Raw genomic sequence first — 19,027 nt, forward strand, 5'->3', positions numbered from 1 at the left:
GAGTGGGCTTAAGAATGATTAAACTCATATTTAGTAGCTGAATCATAGCTTCTTCTGAACCTTTGATAGAATGATTAGAACAACAAACTCCAGTAGTTTCAAAAATTATACTCTATGCAAAAGAAAGGTAAGCTTTAAATTGTAGAAATTTAAAATATTAGAACTGACACAACACAAGAAACCGACATGTCCATTGAAACATTTTCACAAGCAAGAGAATTAGAAATTTTATTTTCTTAAAGATATTTTTTATTTTACCAGCAAAGATGTCCGAACTTTCCCGATGAAACACATTGGCATCTAAGTTAATTCTTTAAAAGTGCTGTCTGTTGGAGCATTTGCACTTTTTATGGAAGCTTTGTCTTTCATTTAATTTAAATTGTAGTTGAATAAATGTAATGTCAATGAATAAATCAATGTTCTATCTTTGCAGTTGTTTGATATAAATTAAATGGTGCAGTATGGGTAGCCAATAGGACCTAATGAAAACCAAATAATAATGGTATTTATCAGTCTAGCAATTTGGTCTCTTCTGCATACTCATAATTTTTCAGGATATTGTTTCTGTTGCACTTGACCATATTCCCACACTACCTTGTGCTAACTTTTTAAGTAAGAACAATTTATTTCCAAATCCAATCCATCAGACGTATCTCAGATTTCTACAAAGACATTCACTATCAGCAATTCAGTAGAAAAGTACAAATCTAAACAAAACTCAATATGTAGTTTTGTTTAAAATGATATCAGCTTTCAAAATACATTGTGATGGCTGGATATTTTAATTTGTTTTATGGAAAAACAATGTTTATTAATGTCCTTTGACAAAAATTTCACAAACAAGATTTTCATAGCACATCAAAGAAGTGCAAACATCTGGAAGACAAATCTGATAAATGACATCGGAAGATGATGGTCCATTAGCATTGCTTATACTCTCTTCCAACTTGCATAAAAAAATGAATCAATTTACCAACAAAGCAAGTTAAAAGTACAATGCTTATGAAACATAGTAGTACATTAAAAAGTAGATTTCAGTCGCAAATAGCCAAATTCACATATAACCAAGTCCAGAAATATACCATTGTATAATGTTATGTATATACAGTATATACTATATATGTATGATTAAAAGACATTAGTAATCCTCACTTATTTGATAGTTAAACTATTAATGCATTGTCTTTAAGTTCATCTAAATACTATTGATCAACTGAAAGAAACAACTAATCACAAAAGGGATTGCTATCAGTTAAAATAAAGAGCATGAATCCCTCCTCCGCAGCCAAGAGATGCCTACACATTCTCTCTAGGCACATCCCACTGTAATGAAACTGTCAGTGTGTTACACTTGGGCAAGCCACAGCTCACAGCCTTTGGTCTCCTCAGAAACATGGTACATTCAAATGAGGAGTCGAACACCTCCCAGGGCTGTATTGTCCCAACCACCTGCCGCTAATTAACAGAAGACTGTTCTATCAGCGGAGGAAATTTAATTCCTGATGTGCCAGTGACCCTGTCCTCTATCAGTTAGGTGCTTCTGACCAAAGAAGTGCTTACAGCACAACTAGTCCAATTCCCAGCAGGACACATAGTCTGAATCCTGCCCAACTATATCTCTTTCCATCTTGAACCTGCTCTGCTGTCAGCACCCCACCTGTCCTCTACCAAGCACCAGACCAGTGGCACAGAACTAAAACCCCCTGTCTGATAACCCAGCATGGCAGCGCATCCACCCTGCCCAGATCAGCCCTGACAGCTGTGCTCATCTAAAGTCCAGATCAGCCTTTCTGTTAACACCTGTTCTTACGTCAATCTCTTGCCAGCCTGCTCTCCGACCTCCTTCGGCAATCTCCGTCTGCTCTCGTCTCTCGCCTGCACTGGGCTCAGGCTTCTGGATTTTTCAGCCTGTCAGCAAGACGCGGCTTTCTCCATCTGCTCGCTGCGTCATAACACAGTGAGCCTGTAAAGACTGTAAAGTCTGTAAAGTCATCTCCAGCCTGTCATTTCCCTTGCCCCAGATACATAACTGGAAACATTGTTTGTTAGAATGTAAAAATGACCCAACATTGAGATAAAGGTTGCCGGGTAGTGGGCACTTGGGCAAGCATAGGGAAAGACTCCCTCACTCACAGGCTCACAGGATTGCTAGATTCATCTTACAGTCCCGGACTGTAGCCCCATTAATTTGAAAGTTGCACTTAATGACCTTCGGCTCAGTTTCATCCCACTCTGCTCTTCTTCCACATAAGACCTCATTGGTCAGACTGAATCACAAATAAGCAAATTCTCAAAAATTAATTTTCTGATGTCAAGACCCTGCTGTACTTCAAGTATCTTGATATATTCTCTGAGTTACAATGCTGATGCTGAAGGTTTAATTATCATCTTGTACTAATGTTGGCAGTAATTGCCATTTTTTGCTTTTTATAAATTTCTGAGCAAACTGAAGTCCAGCTTAGGCTGTGATCACATGTGCAGTTCAAGTTTGTCTCAATTTCTTTCCTGTCATGTACATCTACTAAAAACCTAATAATGAAACAACTTTAATTAATTTCTCACATTACTGTGAGTATAATACAGTATTAACTCTCTTTTAACCCATTAAAATCTCTCCTGTAAGAAACTGGTAGCCTTTACTTACATTCCCCACTGAGGCCACACAACAGTGCTTCAGAAAAAGGAGACTCAAGGTAATATCCCATTGAATAGGACCTGTCTGATATCCTTAATGTTTCCTTATCCTTGCCAGGAGTAGCAATTCACTTCAGCTGAAGGAAAGCTTCAGGAAGGAGTGTTTTTTGTGAAGGAGATGGGAAAGAAATGAATAAACTATGCTAACCAATAATGCTGTAAGACTGTCATATACAGGTACTGTAAGTGAAAGGAACTCATTAATCTCCATGAGACAATGTATTTGTGCATCTTCAGCTAAGAAGCAGATCACCTACATTCTATAAGGGCAAACAAAACACTGAGAGTGTTTCTGCTCAAGGTAATTTGCCCAATATAAAGAGACCACCTAAAATTGTTCTTCCATGATGACCCTGTCTCATCGCATAGTGCTAGAAAATGAGTTGCAGTTCAATTTTGTTTTCATAGAAAAGGAATTAGGTTCTGCTTTACATTTTTAAATTAATATTCGATATCTACAGTTTTTGCAGGGAGGAAATGATAGGGAGCTCTTTTACACTTTCAAAAAAGCAGAGACAAATTTATCTTGCAGTTTGTGATCTAGATGTACTGTCATCATTTATGGAACCACTGATACTCTTTTAGTATGTAGCTGCGTTCTGTCACTATGTGAGATCTAAAAATGGGAAACTCTGAGATCTTTTTCATGTTCATTACTTTCATAGTGACTGCTTGCGTTTGCTAATATCCTTAATACCATAAATGTGTTCCTTATTGGTTATAGGGAGATGGGGCTTTACAGCCTTAAAAAATCACTATCTCATACACATGCTTTGGATTTTCTGTGCCAATCCTATTTAGTCACAGTTATTATCACAGGTCAAAGTTCTAAATATTCTAAATGAGATTTCATTTTGGTCCTGTAATTGGTGTCAGGATATTTAATGAGGATGACGATCATAGTAATTGCCTTAAACATGATTCTTCTTGTATGCCTTAAAACCATGTTTTGCCCTGGATTATGCAAGCAATATGTCACTGCTGGGTACTTTTGTCATGAACCTTGAGGGTACTGTATCTACTATACCAGGACATCTATATATTGGCCTGTATATACCTGTGATGATCCCAAATCTTTTAATATTAGTGTCTATAAAAATAAGAATCACCTTGCCATATTTATCTTCATAAAATGAGGAAAGGAAGAAATTAGTATTTCATAAAGCCTACACGTACAGTGCAACTGCATGAGGATGACATTTTACATTTCCTGTCTTGATCACACAACATGCAAACAAATTTCACCACCCCTGAAGTGAGCTTCCTTCCTTTCTTAAACTATGTGAGCTTAAGTTGAAAATGAAGCCTGAGTCACCGCCTGCCATTACAGCTGTGAAGCAACACCAGCAGTTGACTCACACCTATAGCAGATCACTTTGAAACACATACTGTAAATGGACAATCCAGCAATTCAGTCGTTCTCTTCCAAACACAGCAGCCACACACTACATTTAACTTGTCAATAGCAATCAGAACACAGCGTCAGCTCTCTGAATTGAAAGCAAATGAACAAAAACGTTTTATTTTTTAAATTGACACTTAAATATGTGGAATTAAGTAGGTTTAATGGTTCAATTTCACCTACAATTATATTTCTCCATAGTACTCCATTGATAGATTTTTCTTTCTTTCATGTGCATGTTTATTTCTGAATGTGAAATTAAGCAGACCAGTGAAATTCTTTTTGAACACAAATCAAATGACATATCAATAATGAACAGAAAAGCATCTCATAATAAAGTAGTTAACTGTGGACATTATGTTTCAGTAACTCAGCCCCATCTTCAAACCATTGTGCCAAATACAGCACCACTATTACAAATGAACAGCTTCAGTCATAAAAATATAAAGAAAAGGCTAAAGACAAGCTTTGAAAAAAGCAAGTTACGCTTTCACATTAATAATATCTACAGTACAGTAAATCAGCTGAACAGGTATTAGTTCCAAAAAATATAACATAATATAACATAAGAAGTAAACGTCTGTTACTGCACTATGCTCAAGGTCTTTTTCTTAAGTCAAAGACTGAAGAAATTATATTATACTTAATTATATTAAGACTTAATAATATAATATAGGATAGTATAGTATAATATAATATATAATCAAGAAAACAGAGATATTAACTGGAAAAGCCCATGTGATATAATATTTATGCAGGACAGCAGGACTGAATATAACTTGACCTCAAAATTAATATAATAAAGCAGTGGAAAAGAGACAGAATACAGAGATAAAAATAAGAGTTGGGCTCAAACGCTACAGTCTGCCACATGGTTATGATTTTTTTCACAGTTTTCTCTACCACCATTGTTCATCTTTATGATGCATTATATCCCCAAGAAGAAATTACCCCTGGCAGAACACAGCTAATTCAAATGACTCACTGCCTCTTCAAAGGAAACGACTTCACTCTGCAAACTCCTGTCAGTAACAATTTTAACAAAACATTATACATAACATGCGATGACAGCTACTCTCATAATCAAAGGCTTCATCCAAGCCAACCATTTCCCAGAAGAAATCATGCTCCAAATGTGTGCTATACAGTACATACCTTATACTGTATGATATCACATTTTTTCATTTTATATCCATTTTACTCTTGAACCTTAAATTAGCTCTTTCATAAATCATCACGATATGTGCATGTGCATGATTTTCAGTTATCAAGTATTACTATAAGGGTATAAATCTTCTATTTGTTTTCTGTTTTTCTAGTTGTTTAAAGGTTCTATCACACATAATTGAAAATTTTCTAACAGCCTCATCAAATTCAGTGTCGTAGGGGTGCTGGAGCCCGTCTCAGCAAGCATTGGGCACAAGGTGGGGTAAACATTAGACAGGACTACTGGAAAGTCAACTAGACAAATTATAGTTACATGATCAATACATTATCAATAAATCTCAGGTTGGAACATCCAATGCAAAGCTAAATGTGATTTGAGATTATTTAGTTTTAGTTGTGGAAGATGTTGTTCTACTGTATAAATATTCTGTAATATGATTTAAAACATTATGAAGATCTGTATTTAACCTTGGTTTAAACAGTGTTTATGTTACAGGTGATTTTTTCCACTTCTATGAAAACAAAATTAGCTTGAAGTTTATAGTTTCCAACTTTAGCTATTACATTTAACTGTCACTTGCATCTACATTTCTGCACCATATATTTTACTTAGAAGTTTGGTATTGTTTGGTATTTTTGACATTTACCAAAAGGTCAAAGGCAATGAGAGGTATGACAGCAAGCCACAGAGCACAGCACCACAGCGCTCCAGGAGACACACAGCTGGAGATAATTACTTCCCTCGCAAAATACATGCATAATTGTTGTAATTTATGATCGAGTAAAAGTGCTCTTATACAGTATGAGCAACTGGTGTGTAAATGTGATTATGAAACAGAAGCTGGTGAACACAGAGACAGTGTATTTATACAGTACAACAGGAGTATCACCTGTTCGAGACCAGACCACCTGACGCATTTCCCTCCATTGCCTCCCATACATACAAAGATCCATATTGTATATATATTCATGGTCAGCATGGTGGCACAATGTTTAGTATTGCTGCCTGGCAGTGCTGGGGCCCTGGGTTAAATTCTGGACTTGGTGTGCATGGAGTTGATATGTTCTTCCCATGTTCATGTGGGTTTCCTGCAGGTGCTCCAGTTTCCTCCCCAAAATCCAAAAACATAGTGGTAGGATAATTGGCTTCTGGTAAAATGGCCCCTAAGGTGTGAGTGTGTCTTTTCTTTGTCAGCCCTGTGATAGACTGGTGTCCCCTCCCAGGTGTATAACGCTTTGTGCCCATTGCTTGCTGCTATGGGCTCCAGTTCTCCTGTAACCCTGAAGAAATGGTTAGAAAATGGATGGATGAATATACAGTATATTAATTTCGGGTAAAACTCTTATCTCTTATGGATAAGCTGTATGGCTGGCATAACTAAACCATCACTGTTGCCTGAAGCAGGATTACTATACATCTTACTATAAAAGATAGTGTGGCAAAGCTTTCAATGCATCTGAGCCTGATTAAAGTGGACTTTGCTGTGTGCTTCTGCAATAATAAGTATGCTGAGAATACATGACTTCCCCATGGATGGGATGCTTGCCAATCAGAAGGTTTTATCCCCAGCAGTGATGGTTCCCAATTATGAAGCTGGGCAGTCTAGAACAACTGGGGTAAAGTACTTTGCTCCAGGTTGCAGCAGTACTATCAATGGGACTCAAACTCATAACCTCTCAATTACTCAGCAACCTTAACCACTATAATACAATGCATCTATGGCAATAGATAGGGGACATACTGTATTTAGTTGGACAAGAAACAACACCAGAGGCTTTAGAAGGAAGTAGGGGAAGAGCTTCAGGCAAAATCCAGGCTGGCATCTGTTATGTTGTAATTGGAGAAAAATTAAAATAAACGTTTTGGGTACTAATTTTCCAAACACCCTAGAGGCATCCAGCTCATTCAGATACCGCACCATGAGGAGCTGTAAGCCTTGTGGTGATGGACTGAACTCGTTTACAAACATTTTAGGAATGAGTCAGGACCAAACTGCCTCTGAAGCCTGTCTTTAACACTCCAGGGTACTGTTTTTTTTTTTAATCTCCCTGGCCAGCAGTTGTTTTTTCTTATATACTGAATGCTTGCTTACTGCAATTGATTTGTTTCATTATTCTTTCTTGTTTTATACAGAACAGGCAATGGCACGGCTGCTTTTCTTAGGCTGACGGACTGGAATTTTATTTTTCAGTTAAAACCGAAGGAAAGTATGTGTTGTTCTTTGAACCCTGTAACATTTGGTCCTCATAATAAGATCATTATGGTCATTCTGAATACTCAAAAATTGAATGAAGGCAGTTTAGGGAACAATTTTTAGAAACAAAACAAACAGATATACAGTCAGCTGTGTTAAGCTCTAAAAATGAATAAATAAGGATATAAGAGAAAATATGCGAATTCATGTACATTTACAAACAAATCTTTGAAATCCCTAATGCAATAATTTCAAGCTATCATAAACCAAATCATATCATAAACCAAAAAAGATAAACCATTATAGATACAGTATGAGCAGATATTCGTTTTTAAAACCAGTGTTTTTGGTCTAAACATTGGCATGACAAATAGCCCATACATAAATTACACATATGTCTGTAAATTTAATTAAATCAGATTTAGCAGATTTACTTAATTGTAAAATACTTTCATTGCAAAGTATATATCATAGATCTCAAAATCTCTATAGGCCAGACATATAAGAGGCATTAAAAAAACATAATATTAGATGAGTGCTATAGACAAATTCAAAATCAAATTACAATGCAATTACAAATGAAATTAGGGATGTATTCATAAAAGAAGAAGTATTATAATGGGGGATTTTAGTTTGCCTCCCATACATTGTGAAAAACCTCAATGTTTAGTATTAACTCATAATTGTGATAATTATGAGATAACTATGAGATCATAACATAGTATAGTAAGAAGTATGTTATAAAATGGTAGTCTCCAAACTAAATGAGAATGATAGATATGAAACAGTTTATAATAATAATAATAATAATTGCTTACACTTATATAGTGCTTTCTGGACACTCCACTCAAAGCGCTTTACAGGTAATGGAGACTCCCCTCCACCACCACCAATGTGCAGCATCCACCTGGATGACAGTTTAATGTAGGGCTTTCCAGTTCTTGTTTGGGGGGGTCCAATATGTCTATAGATTTTCATTCCAACTCATTAGCTGAACCAATTTATGAGATACTCCCAACTCTCCAGAGCACTGTCACTTTAAAAAATACTGGGTAGCCCTTGAAACGGTTTAATACATTAATTAGAAAAAAAATATATAAGGAGAAAGAAAGCACTTTATAAAAGTGTTATAAAAAACATGTAGTTAAAGAAATAAAGAACAATAAATTGCATGGACAAGAAAAAAAAAGAATGTCTGAAAGCCCAAAACAGCAATAAAAATGTTTTAGAATGGTATAGTATTAACACAAAAGACATAGATGTATTGCATGTATTAGAAGCACTTAAGATAAATCTCCAGGGCTTGAAGGTTTCTACCATTTGCACTTAAGGAAATACAGTAAGAGATGTTATTCGTGGGCCATTAGCAAAACTTTTTCAAAAGTATTCTTGACAGTGGTAATGCTCATTGATTGGAAGAGTGCTAATGTAGCACTCATCCTTAAAAAGAGTGAAAAATCTAAACAATGTATTTATAGACTAATAGAGTCTAGCTCCTATTACATGTAAAGTTGTGAGAATGCTAATGAAGAGTATATGTAAATTGACACTTGTTGGAGTTCTGCGAAAATATGTTCCAAATGGAGCATGCTGTTTAACATGTTATATTCACCACATCATTGATAAATTCTCAAATTGCAGGTGGAAGACATTCAAGAAAATTACGCAAGTCTTGGATTTAGAACTGGATGAAGGATAGAAAACAGAGAATACAAATAAGATCTAAAGTCTGGGTATACTGTAGCTAGGACCTAATTACTGTAAGTTCACATATTATCATTACAGGAGAATTAGTAAACACTGCAGAAGCTGCAAAAGATTGAAAATCCTTTTGAAAAAAATACTGACAGTTGAAGACTGGACAAACACCTGACAGATAACACTTAATGTGGACAAGTACAGAGTGTTAGGTTGCACAAATGTACACTATATACATAAGATTGGAAAAAATATGAATTTGAACAAGCTACCCATTAAAAAGTCTTTGGGTTCATGCTGACTCATTTTCATCTTGTAGACAATGAAGAATGGGATATTATGTTAAAATTGTACAATGTGCTAGTAAGATCCCATTTTGAATATTGTGTACCATTGTTTTGTCCACTGAGTTACAAAAAACTACTGGACTCAGTCCTGAGAAGATCAACCAGATACATTCTAAAGCTTAAAAGAATGTCCCACTTTGACAGGAAAAAAAGAGCTCAAGCTTTTAAGTATTGAAATACTGACTACACAGGTACCTAACTGAAGTATTCAAAAACATCAAAGTTATGATAAATATTTTATAAAATTGACCCAATGGAGTTCATCAGAACAAGAAGAAAAACAAAGAAGCAGGACACAAAAGACACAAATAGAAACCAAGCGGCATTTAAGAGTGAAAACAGGAGGGACTGTTTTTTTTTTTACAAAAGGTGTGTAGAAATCTGAAACATGCTACACAGCCATGTTGTTAGACCTGGCTTCAACCTTGGCCAAGTGATTAAAAGAAATGTCCTAGACCAATCAGCTTTTAGTAACTAAACAAGTTGTAAGGGCTAAATGGCTTCCTCTCATTGTAACCTTATTTACTGTATGTTTCTTAAATATAACCACTCTGAATATGAATGCTGCATTACACAGAATGGTTTTCTCAAATTTTCAGTAACTTGAAAATATCCTGCAGTGTTCCTGACTTGAAAAATGTAAGTATTTTGTTGTACTACACTATGCTTAGAAATTGATTCTTTATACAGACTTGTCAAGGAGATAATAAAACAGATATATCTGTACAACCTGCAATTTGATTATGCAATAAACCTGTATTGTACTTGTCATATTTATATTGGATCACTGCATAATAAATCTTAAAAACGAACAATACATCCTTCCAGATCTACAGATATTGGTGTTATGTAATAATAACTGACAATATACGATTGTGTAACAGCGAATCAGTCAACAAGACCATGGTACAGCCCTGGAATTACAATCAGGTACACAACAGGTCTTTTCAGTTCCACATTAACACAATCTGAAAAGCACTTTTAGTGTCCCAATCCAAAATTATTTCAGTATATCAATGGCAGTTGAACATTTTCGAAAAATCACAACTGCCAACGTAATTGTTAATCAAAAAGAAAAGTTGTGTCTTTATAGGACACATTTTTCCCATGGGGGGTATTTGAGTTTTTAAATTTTTTTACAATGCTTACACACAAAATGAATAAAGACAATAGAAACTATATTTGAAAGTGAAGGTAAATGTCCCCTATTATACAAATACTGTACTTCTTAGCAGTTGCTGATGTCTCATCATATGTGGACATGATCAGCTAACTCAACGGCAGCAATCTACCATCGTGAAGCCTGGTCTTTTCAGATCTTAGAAATTAAGAATACCTAAACGTAGCCAGTCCTAGGATGGAAGAACTTCAAGGCAATCCAGGTGGCTGCTGCACAAGATGAAGGTAGTCCAGTAGGTTTTAAACTAGCCTTTGAACCAGAATTTCCTCAATACACCAATATTGCATATTGACCAAGGACACTGGTCTACAGGAGGTCCCATCCCATGGATGAGCTTATAAACTGAGGTCCTGTCTTGAAAATTAAACACCCCACATCACTTTTCAAAAGAGTATTGGTAATTAGCCCTAATGTCCTGGCTAAATTCCACCCTTGATCTATATGATTTGGTTTGCCTAAAGTCCCCCTGTAATTCAATTGATGAAGCCATTCCTCCCGTTGTCTATCTGTTGACCATTTGTGAAGTGGGGCTGCTGGCTCAAAGTGGGTAATGAACTTCAGAGGGGTATGAAGCAGGCTGTCCATGTGTAAAGTGCTTTGGGATCCTTCTGGATTAAATGTGCTAAATAAATGCAAGGTATTATTAGGTGTTTCATGATTAAGTTTTTTAAAAAGTAATTATGCCATGTCACAAAACTAAAACAAAGCTGGAATAATGTAGTGGAATGAATCATCTAATTTTCTATATTTCTAATAATAAAGTCATGAAAATTAAATATTTTGTTTACTGTTGAATGTATAGGAATGTATGAATTTGAAGAGTAGAAGAAATGTTGTGCAGACAGGGCCAAGGGCCAATGCTGAAAATATTTTCTTCTAAAAGAACCTTAGCTTAGTGTAAAAAAGCTCAGGTTAAGCTTGTGGTTACCTCCAGTAACCATTGCAAATATGACCAATTCCCTGTGAGAACAACTGCTACAATATGGTTACAGTATCTAGGTAATTTCAACACATTCACAATCCCACTGTAAGACCCAAGCTGAACCAGCACTTATACACTGAAATGTAATAACCTCAGGGAGGACTGAAGCTGCTGCTCAAGCACCAGTACAACACAGATCACCTTGATCATAGGAACATCCTGAAATGGAGGATGGACACAAAACTGACATCAGCTGTGATTGAGGTACAGGATATTCTAGGCAGACCAGAGTGCCTTCTTTCTGGTCTTTCAGCAGAACCTTGGAGCATGGAGGCTGTCCATCAAATAATTAACAAGCCCCATCTTTCTTTAGTTTCCATGATCTGATGAGGTCAGGCTTCCATGTAGTATGTCTGCTGGCATATTGACCATGACAGAAAGATAATAAAAGCTGGCCAATTGTTTTTTTGTCTCCTTGATTGACTCTTAATGTACTGTAGAATTGTGTTTAGACAGTGAACCCAGAAGCATGGGACTCAACTCTCCCTGACTCTATAATGCTGACAGAGGAGTAATGTGAAGAATCTTTCACAAACTTCCCAAACATAGTCTGTGGGTGTTTTGAGACCCAGTAAAGGTAAACTTTGAAAAGCATTCAGCCAGGAGATCAGAACATCCACACATCACAGAACTCTTGTAATCTTCCTCTTATACCAATAAAGATCCATGTCTAAGACAAACACTATTTAAAGACATGGCATACAGGTTTACTCCTAAAAAAGGCTAATCACACTCTTACCTTTGACACATCAGGGGAAACTATTTTTCTCCTGTTTAATCAAATGAAAAAAAGCAGGTGCTGAAAATGATAACATCCCTTATATATTTTTACTGAATTCTCTTACATCAACATTTAGTATAGACAATGAAAACCAGACAGAAAGTCATAAATAAATGTCATTTTCTTGTTACAGTTGCAATAAATATATAAATGTTAAATATACAATATTAAACACAATGAAATACTCTTATTAAGATTATGAAAGATTTGAGCCTTTTTGTATTTTTCTGTAAATCTGCACTTCACCTTCACGGATTGAAAACTTTCCTTTGCTACTTATTAAAAGACAAATTTCTTTCTATTCTACTTCTCCCCTGAGAGTATAAAAACATGAAAGCATAGATAAAATATATAATATAATGATAACTTTTACTCTAAAGCAACCATGGGCACGTTTGTAAGCAGAGCTTTTTCAATTGACATGGATTTTTATATATTATTTTTAGACATTCTGAAGAATTACAATATATGCACACATTGAATTCAATTTTCTGCTAATTAAAACGTCATCACGTGACAGCCAGAAGAAAAGGCAAACTATATATATACAGTACATAAAATGACCTTTAACCAAAATTTAAAAAATGGTGAAATTATTACTCACCAAAATGCAGAGAACAAATGTTTTTATACTATATAGCCCAAACATTCTGTATATCTTCATAATGCAACATGAAATGTATTTAGGCACTGCAATATATATGCAAAATAGAAAAATGCAGATGACATCCCTAGCCCAAGGAAGATTAAACCTGAGTACACAATCATAGGGAGGAGAAAATTCTCACATCATGGAAAACGTCCACAAAAATACTTCCTAGATCTGAAATATAATACTAGTTACTATCAATAATGCTCAGATGATATTAAAGAAGCCATTTCATTTTCATCTTTCTAAAGCCTCCAAGGGTCACATTTTGAATTCACCTGCCATCAATTTCTGCACAAATGGCTTGTCAAATTCATCTGCCAAACACACAGATGAAAACATCTCCTGAAAATGGCTTCAGACAGAAATGGTGATAAAAGTGATCTCTCTGCTCCAAATTCGTACAGTAGAACCAACTGGGAAAGCAAGCCTTCGGCACAATGAATGTACATCATCCCTTAAAAAAATTAATTAGTCCTGCTGCTGTATTTGTGCATCAGACGTTAAAGAACGCTGCCCTTTTCAGGGAATGACATGTAAGCCACAGGAATGCATGCACTTCAAATAGCTAGACAGCTTATGGTATTATGAACAGCTAAACAAACCAGAGCAAATAGAGGAAGAGGAGAAAAAAAACCTACCTTCCATCATGATGGCAGTATTGCATTCCTCAATCTCCAAGGAGCCTGAAACGATAGTGGGGAAAACACAGCCCTTTTTACCCAATGCTGAGACAGATCAGAGAAACTCCCTGGCAACCTTCTGGCTCCAGACAGCAGTGCTGGATGGCAGAACGTGTGAAATGGTTCTGCTTTTGCCCGAAATGGTTGGAGCTGCAGTTTAGGCCATGGATGCTGCTGCAGCTGTAACCTACACGATCACAGAAGGATGCTGAGAGAGGGGGAAAAAAAAAGCAAATAAAAAAGAGCGAGCAGGAGTGGGGGGGGGGAGAGAGAGAGAGAGAGAGGCTTGCTGAGCTCACATGCTTGCTAGACGCTAAGCCAATCCCTCCAGCGCTCTGCTTCGTCACATGGCTTCTAGTCTGCATCTCCTGACACCATACCCCTTGAGAATACCAGACGAGCACCCCTACACACACAGTTATATACCCCTCCCCTCCAATATGTTTGCCTGATTTCACTGAAAATATAACCTTTTTCATACCTTTCAATACACATTTCCACTCTGTAATGTCATTGAAGCAGAGACGAATGATATTAATTCTACAGCCAAGTGCCAGAATAATCAAGAGGCCTGCATTAAGAGATGACCCTTGCAGAGGAAATATAGTTTGAAATACAGCCGTTTCTTGTTGCCAGACCCTGTCCTAAATCTGTTTAATTCTAATAAAACATCTTTAGCCTACCCTCTTTCAGCACTGGGAATTTATTCTGAATGACAGAGTGGCTGGCACGGTGAAACTACTGTTCCTGATGAGGGCTCCTTTTTTTTTTGTAGCTCAGCTGCTGTGCTCTGCGCCTGCCTGCTGGACTCTCTTCCCCTGCCTTCCGAGATAAAATCAATTGGCCTGACGTCACATCATAAACAATTATCCCTAGAACAAGGCTTTCTGAGGGAGGAGCTCCTACTGTTGCACCCAGCCTGCCATGCAAACTAAAAAGAGAGAGAGAAAGCCTTGCAATTAATTTCGCATGAAGTAATGTACCGAAGCCAGAGGGCAGAGGATGACCACTAATGGGGAAGAAACAAAGAGAAATGTGTGCACTCCAGGATGCATTTGCACAGAAGAGACAGCTGGCCATCAGAGTTCCAATCAGGTTGCATGCAAGCCCTAGACAGCTCTTAATAAAAAAGTGTACCTTGACAATACAATTGAAAAGAAAAAGAAAGATGTGGTGTTCTTCATTATTTAACACAAGATTCTCTTTTAGTACATTTAGAGTCAGAGCCAGACACTCCCCTAAAATTGTATATGAGGCAGAAAGGTTTGAGACATTAGTGGCAAAAGTTTCATCTTTGTTACCTTTAAAGAACTGCACTTTTGTCCTTTGAAAAATACATTAGATTCACAAGCACCTTATTTGTATTGACACAGCATACACTGTATATGGCTAGGGTCTTTTAAACATGAGAGAACACAGTGCAGTTTGTGAACCACTTTATCTATCACCTGGTAACCAAATGAGGAAAACAAATGGGACCTGATGAAATGATCAATCTACATTTGATTCTGATATTCCGATAATGCTTTAAAAGAAATTGTATGTAGAATATATGCAGAATCCAATTTAAAATACCAGAGGGCTTGAAAAGTTCATCAATCCCAGTGAAGCAAACAATGTAGTGGCCCATATAGCCTGACGTATATACTAGCAATGATCAATCTACCCATCTCCATGTCAAAAAGAGGGAGGCTTCTCAATTCATTCTCCACAGTCATGCTTTGGTTCCATGTGAGAAGCCCATCTTGTAACAGATGCTGTCACGGACTCCTCCCACTCTATATCCCCCCACCTCCCTCCTAACAGCATTTCCCAGCTCTCTTCTAGTGCAGTCACAGACAAGGTGCCTTCTGGAGTGCTGCTTTCCAGTGTAGGGAGATTTAGAAAACTGAATGGAGAGGATTTGCTAAATAAAGCCTAATTCCCTAAGCCTCATTTTCAGCTGGAAGTGCTGTGCAGATAAAGCTGGCAGCAGTTCTGGAAAAAGTCAGATAGCTGTGGAGCATAGAGGGAGATTTTGCAAAAAGAGATATGGCTCATCGTCAGGTCAGCAAGGAGAAAGGTGGACTATTCATCAACAGGCACAGTATTCATTTAGGGAATTTTGTGAATATTGGGATGTAATACCACAGTGTACAAATGTTTAATTAGGCAGGCAAACTGCCTATGCCTCAGTAGTCTTGTGATGCTGTAGCACATGAGCTAATGTAGAGTTCTAAAAACAATACTAATACAGCAGAAAATAGCAATAGTTGCAGAATGGATATATTTAATGATAATAATTCCTATTTTTTTCTGATATTATAACTTAAGCATGTTACATATTTCCATTTTATATATGTCTCAAATTTATAATTTCTTGTATGTAGAGAACATATCTCAGTTTCTGCCTCATCTACTAACAATTGATGGTTTTGGTGCTCTGGTGCTCCAACTAACTGGTCCAAGTCTGCATTACTGTTGTTCATTTTTTACAATGGAGAAAACTGGCCTACCTCCCACTGTGCCAATGGTCAGAGATTTACTCTTCTTTAGATGAAAGTGATCATCCTTTACACAAGCAGGCTTTGGGGCACCGTGAATTATGTGAATCAGAGCGATGAATTAAATCATTACTCAGTAGAACACAATATGTGTGTCAATGTGTGCTGCAAATTCTCCAGAGCAAAAAAAAAAACAAACAAACATAGCTTTTATGAAATAATAGTCATAGAACCGCAGAGCATTCACATGTGTAGATTACTGCTATAATGTAAAGGGCTGAAGAATCATTTTGATGTGTAATCAAAATGTACTATTGTATTATAATTGCAGTGATCTGTATTGCATTTCTAAACTAGGTACATTGTCCTAAATATTTGTTTTTGATAAGAAGATGGAATGTACCTAGTTTAAAAACAAAGAAATCCAAATGAGTATGCTAAACTGAACCACAATAGTTGACTCATTGAATTTGTAGACTGTTATTTTAATAAATATTAACTTTTATCTGTGCAAGTAATACATCTGTTCAATTCCAGATCCAACAGTATATACTAATATATGTTGTACTGTAAGTTGCACAGTAAATCAGGAATCTCAGAGGAGCTTAAATCATTGTAAATAAATCCAACTACAAACAAAGCAAAATATATTGAACAATGCAATGGAGCAACCCAACAGTGGTGCTTCAGACAGTAGCTTCATCAACCAAAACGCATTCTGGGCTGTGCATAGCCAAAGTTGATATGATTGTTTTTTTGGCAGGCATATCAGTTCTAAACTGAATGGCCACTTTTTCCTTTAGTAAACACCAATAAATACTGCAAGTTACACTTTAGCATTTTGAAAACTTGAGGCCGGAAGCAAAGATTTTTATATATTATTAGTTGTAATGATCGCTGAGCAGCGCATACTGATACGTATGCTGCAGATAGTTGGTTTTGCAAACAATTTGGCGACGACTGGAGTTACGTAGCACAAGGCTGTCAATATAAGACAAAGTGTTGGATTCTGATACGGTTATAACCTGGAATAAATGCATCTACTTCTATGCAATGTAGGTAAAAACAATACTCAATCACTTCAAACACTGAACTGCGAGCACCAGATACGATTGTGGTTGAAAAACAAACAAAATGTTATCACTTATAACACACAATAAACATATTTTCTGAACTTGACAAAAAGTTCAATACGTACGCTATATACTGTTAGTGTACAAGCTTCACATTCGCTCAAAAAGCACCAACAAAGCTTGGCAGTTCTACTATGCAAACAGTAGATGGAGCTAATAATATACGCTGAGCAATAGATCTTAGCAATGGAATCTTCTTTTTTTAAGCATTTTTATCTGCATTGTACAATTTCAATGTCTCCTACTGGACACTGCACAAAACTACGTGTGAGTGAAAACCAATGAATGTAGCCTGGCCTAAATCTTCATCTTGACATAATGACAAGTACCAGAGCAAACAGCCTAAAATTGTACTTGACTTTTATCTTTCAGAACCTATAACCTTCCCTTTAGAAACGATCATTTTTGAAGTGTTGTACTACACCAGTAGATAGAAAACCATACTGTACATGCTATAACAGGTTAGAAATGATTGTTTCAATAGCACAGAAAAAGTGTTGACAACAAATCCCTTATTTAAAAAACATTTTACGTTTTCTTCAAATGTTATGGATAAGAAATTGAGTCTTTTTACCTGCAACAATCCGCAACCAACCAGTGCAGAGCTCTTCAGCCATTTAAAGCAAAATCCATTGATTAAGGGTCATTTCAGATGGTTACAGCCTCCAGAATACAAAACAGAACTGCTGCAGAGCACTGAATCAAACAATTCCAGAAACCTGCAAGGGAAAATACAGGAACCGTTGCAGCACTGTAGCAATCTGCTTCAATGTCCGGTGAATGAGATCTAGCCTGGAAAGCATGACAGTACCTAAAGAAATGTGCAAAGCATTGCCTCTGAAGGTGACTTTAGCGCTTTTTCCTGTGGTTGAACAACCTCACAGATATATACGGCGGAAATGGTTATCTCCCGAGATAAAGCTGATGAAGCACATCGGAACAAAATAAACTGTAACCCATTGTTTCCTGCAACTACAAATTCTAATCAATGCCCTCGGAAAACTGTATATCGATACAATTGCAAAAGCTGTGTCAGGGCAGTCAGGATGTGTTCGCTCATCTTCAAAATGTCTTTAGTTCCTTTATACACTTCTTCTGAGCTCCCTTTTTGAGTTGTTTATTTATTTTTGGTGTCTCTGGTTCTGCTTTCAAAATTCAATAGGCAAACGTTACTATTAAGATTCCAGCATTTGGCAGGATGCACATACATGGAGAAAATGGGGGGAAATGACTACATAGTATTTGCCTGTTCGTGGTTAATCAGAAATATTTAATTATACAGAATCTTTGTTAAACTGCATTAAATAACACACATGGAGACCATGTGCTGCATTACTGCGGGTGTGATTTGATCTAGGCATTCTCTTCAGTAGTTTAGCTATACTGGGAATAATGCTTATGTGCTGACCCACCTGCTTCTTTCTTGCTTCAAAATTGAAAATAAGGAGCTGGATCCATGTTGACTGAAGATGAGGAAATACTTCACATGAGTATATCTCAGCCTTCCTAACTCATACATTATTCATTCTCTGGCCAAGAGCTAAATTGTCTCATTTAACTGACCCCAGGGAATTGGGGGATGAGACAATGTCATTCAATTTACAGAAAGAGATCCAGGGATTTTAGCATTTTA

At 36.6% G+C, this 19,027-nt stretch overlaps 1 protein-coding gene across 20 annotated transcripts in view; it reads right to left on the reverse strand.

The window, feature by feature from the left end:
* Window positions 1-18,251, reverse strand: part of sgip1a (SH3GL interacting endocytic adaptor 1a) — a 63,360-nt gene extending 45,109 nt beyond the window's left edge. For 11 of the 20 annotated variants that reach the window (XM_069194159.1, XM_069194166.1, XM_069194169.1 and 8 more), the window contains exons 1-2: window positions 17,969-18,249; window positions 13,737-13,781 (exon numbers count right to left, since the gene is read on the reverse strand). In XM_069194159.1, the coding sequence (XP_069050260.1) occupies window positions 13,737-13,781; window positions 17,969-18,011 (88 nt within the window). In that variant the 5' untranslated portion in view covers window positions 18,012-18,249. Of the gene's footprint in view, window positions 1-13,736; window positions 13,782-14,461; window positions 14,519-17,968 lie in introns of those variants that run through there. The other 9 variants (XM_069194175.1, XM_069194170.1, XM_069194172.1 and 6 more) reach the window with 4 other exon arrangements.
* Window positions 18,252-19,027: the final 776 nt, after the last annotated feature.

The sequence above is a fragment of the Lepisosteus oculatus genome, chromosome 9 (genome assembly GCF_040954835.1).
Source record: "Lepisosteus oculatus isolate fLepOcu1 chromosome 9, fLepOcu1.hap2, whole genome shotgun sequence".
NCBI classification, from domain to species: Eukaryota; Metazoa; Chordata; class Actinopteri; order Semionotiformes; family Lepisosteidae; genus Lepisosteus; species Lepisosteus oculatus.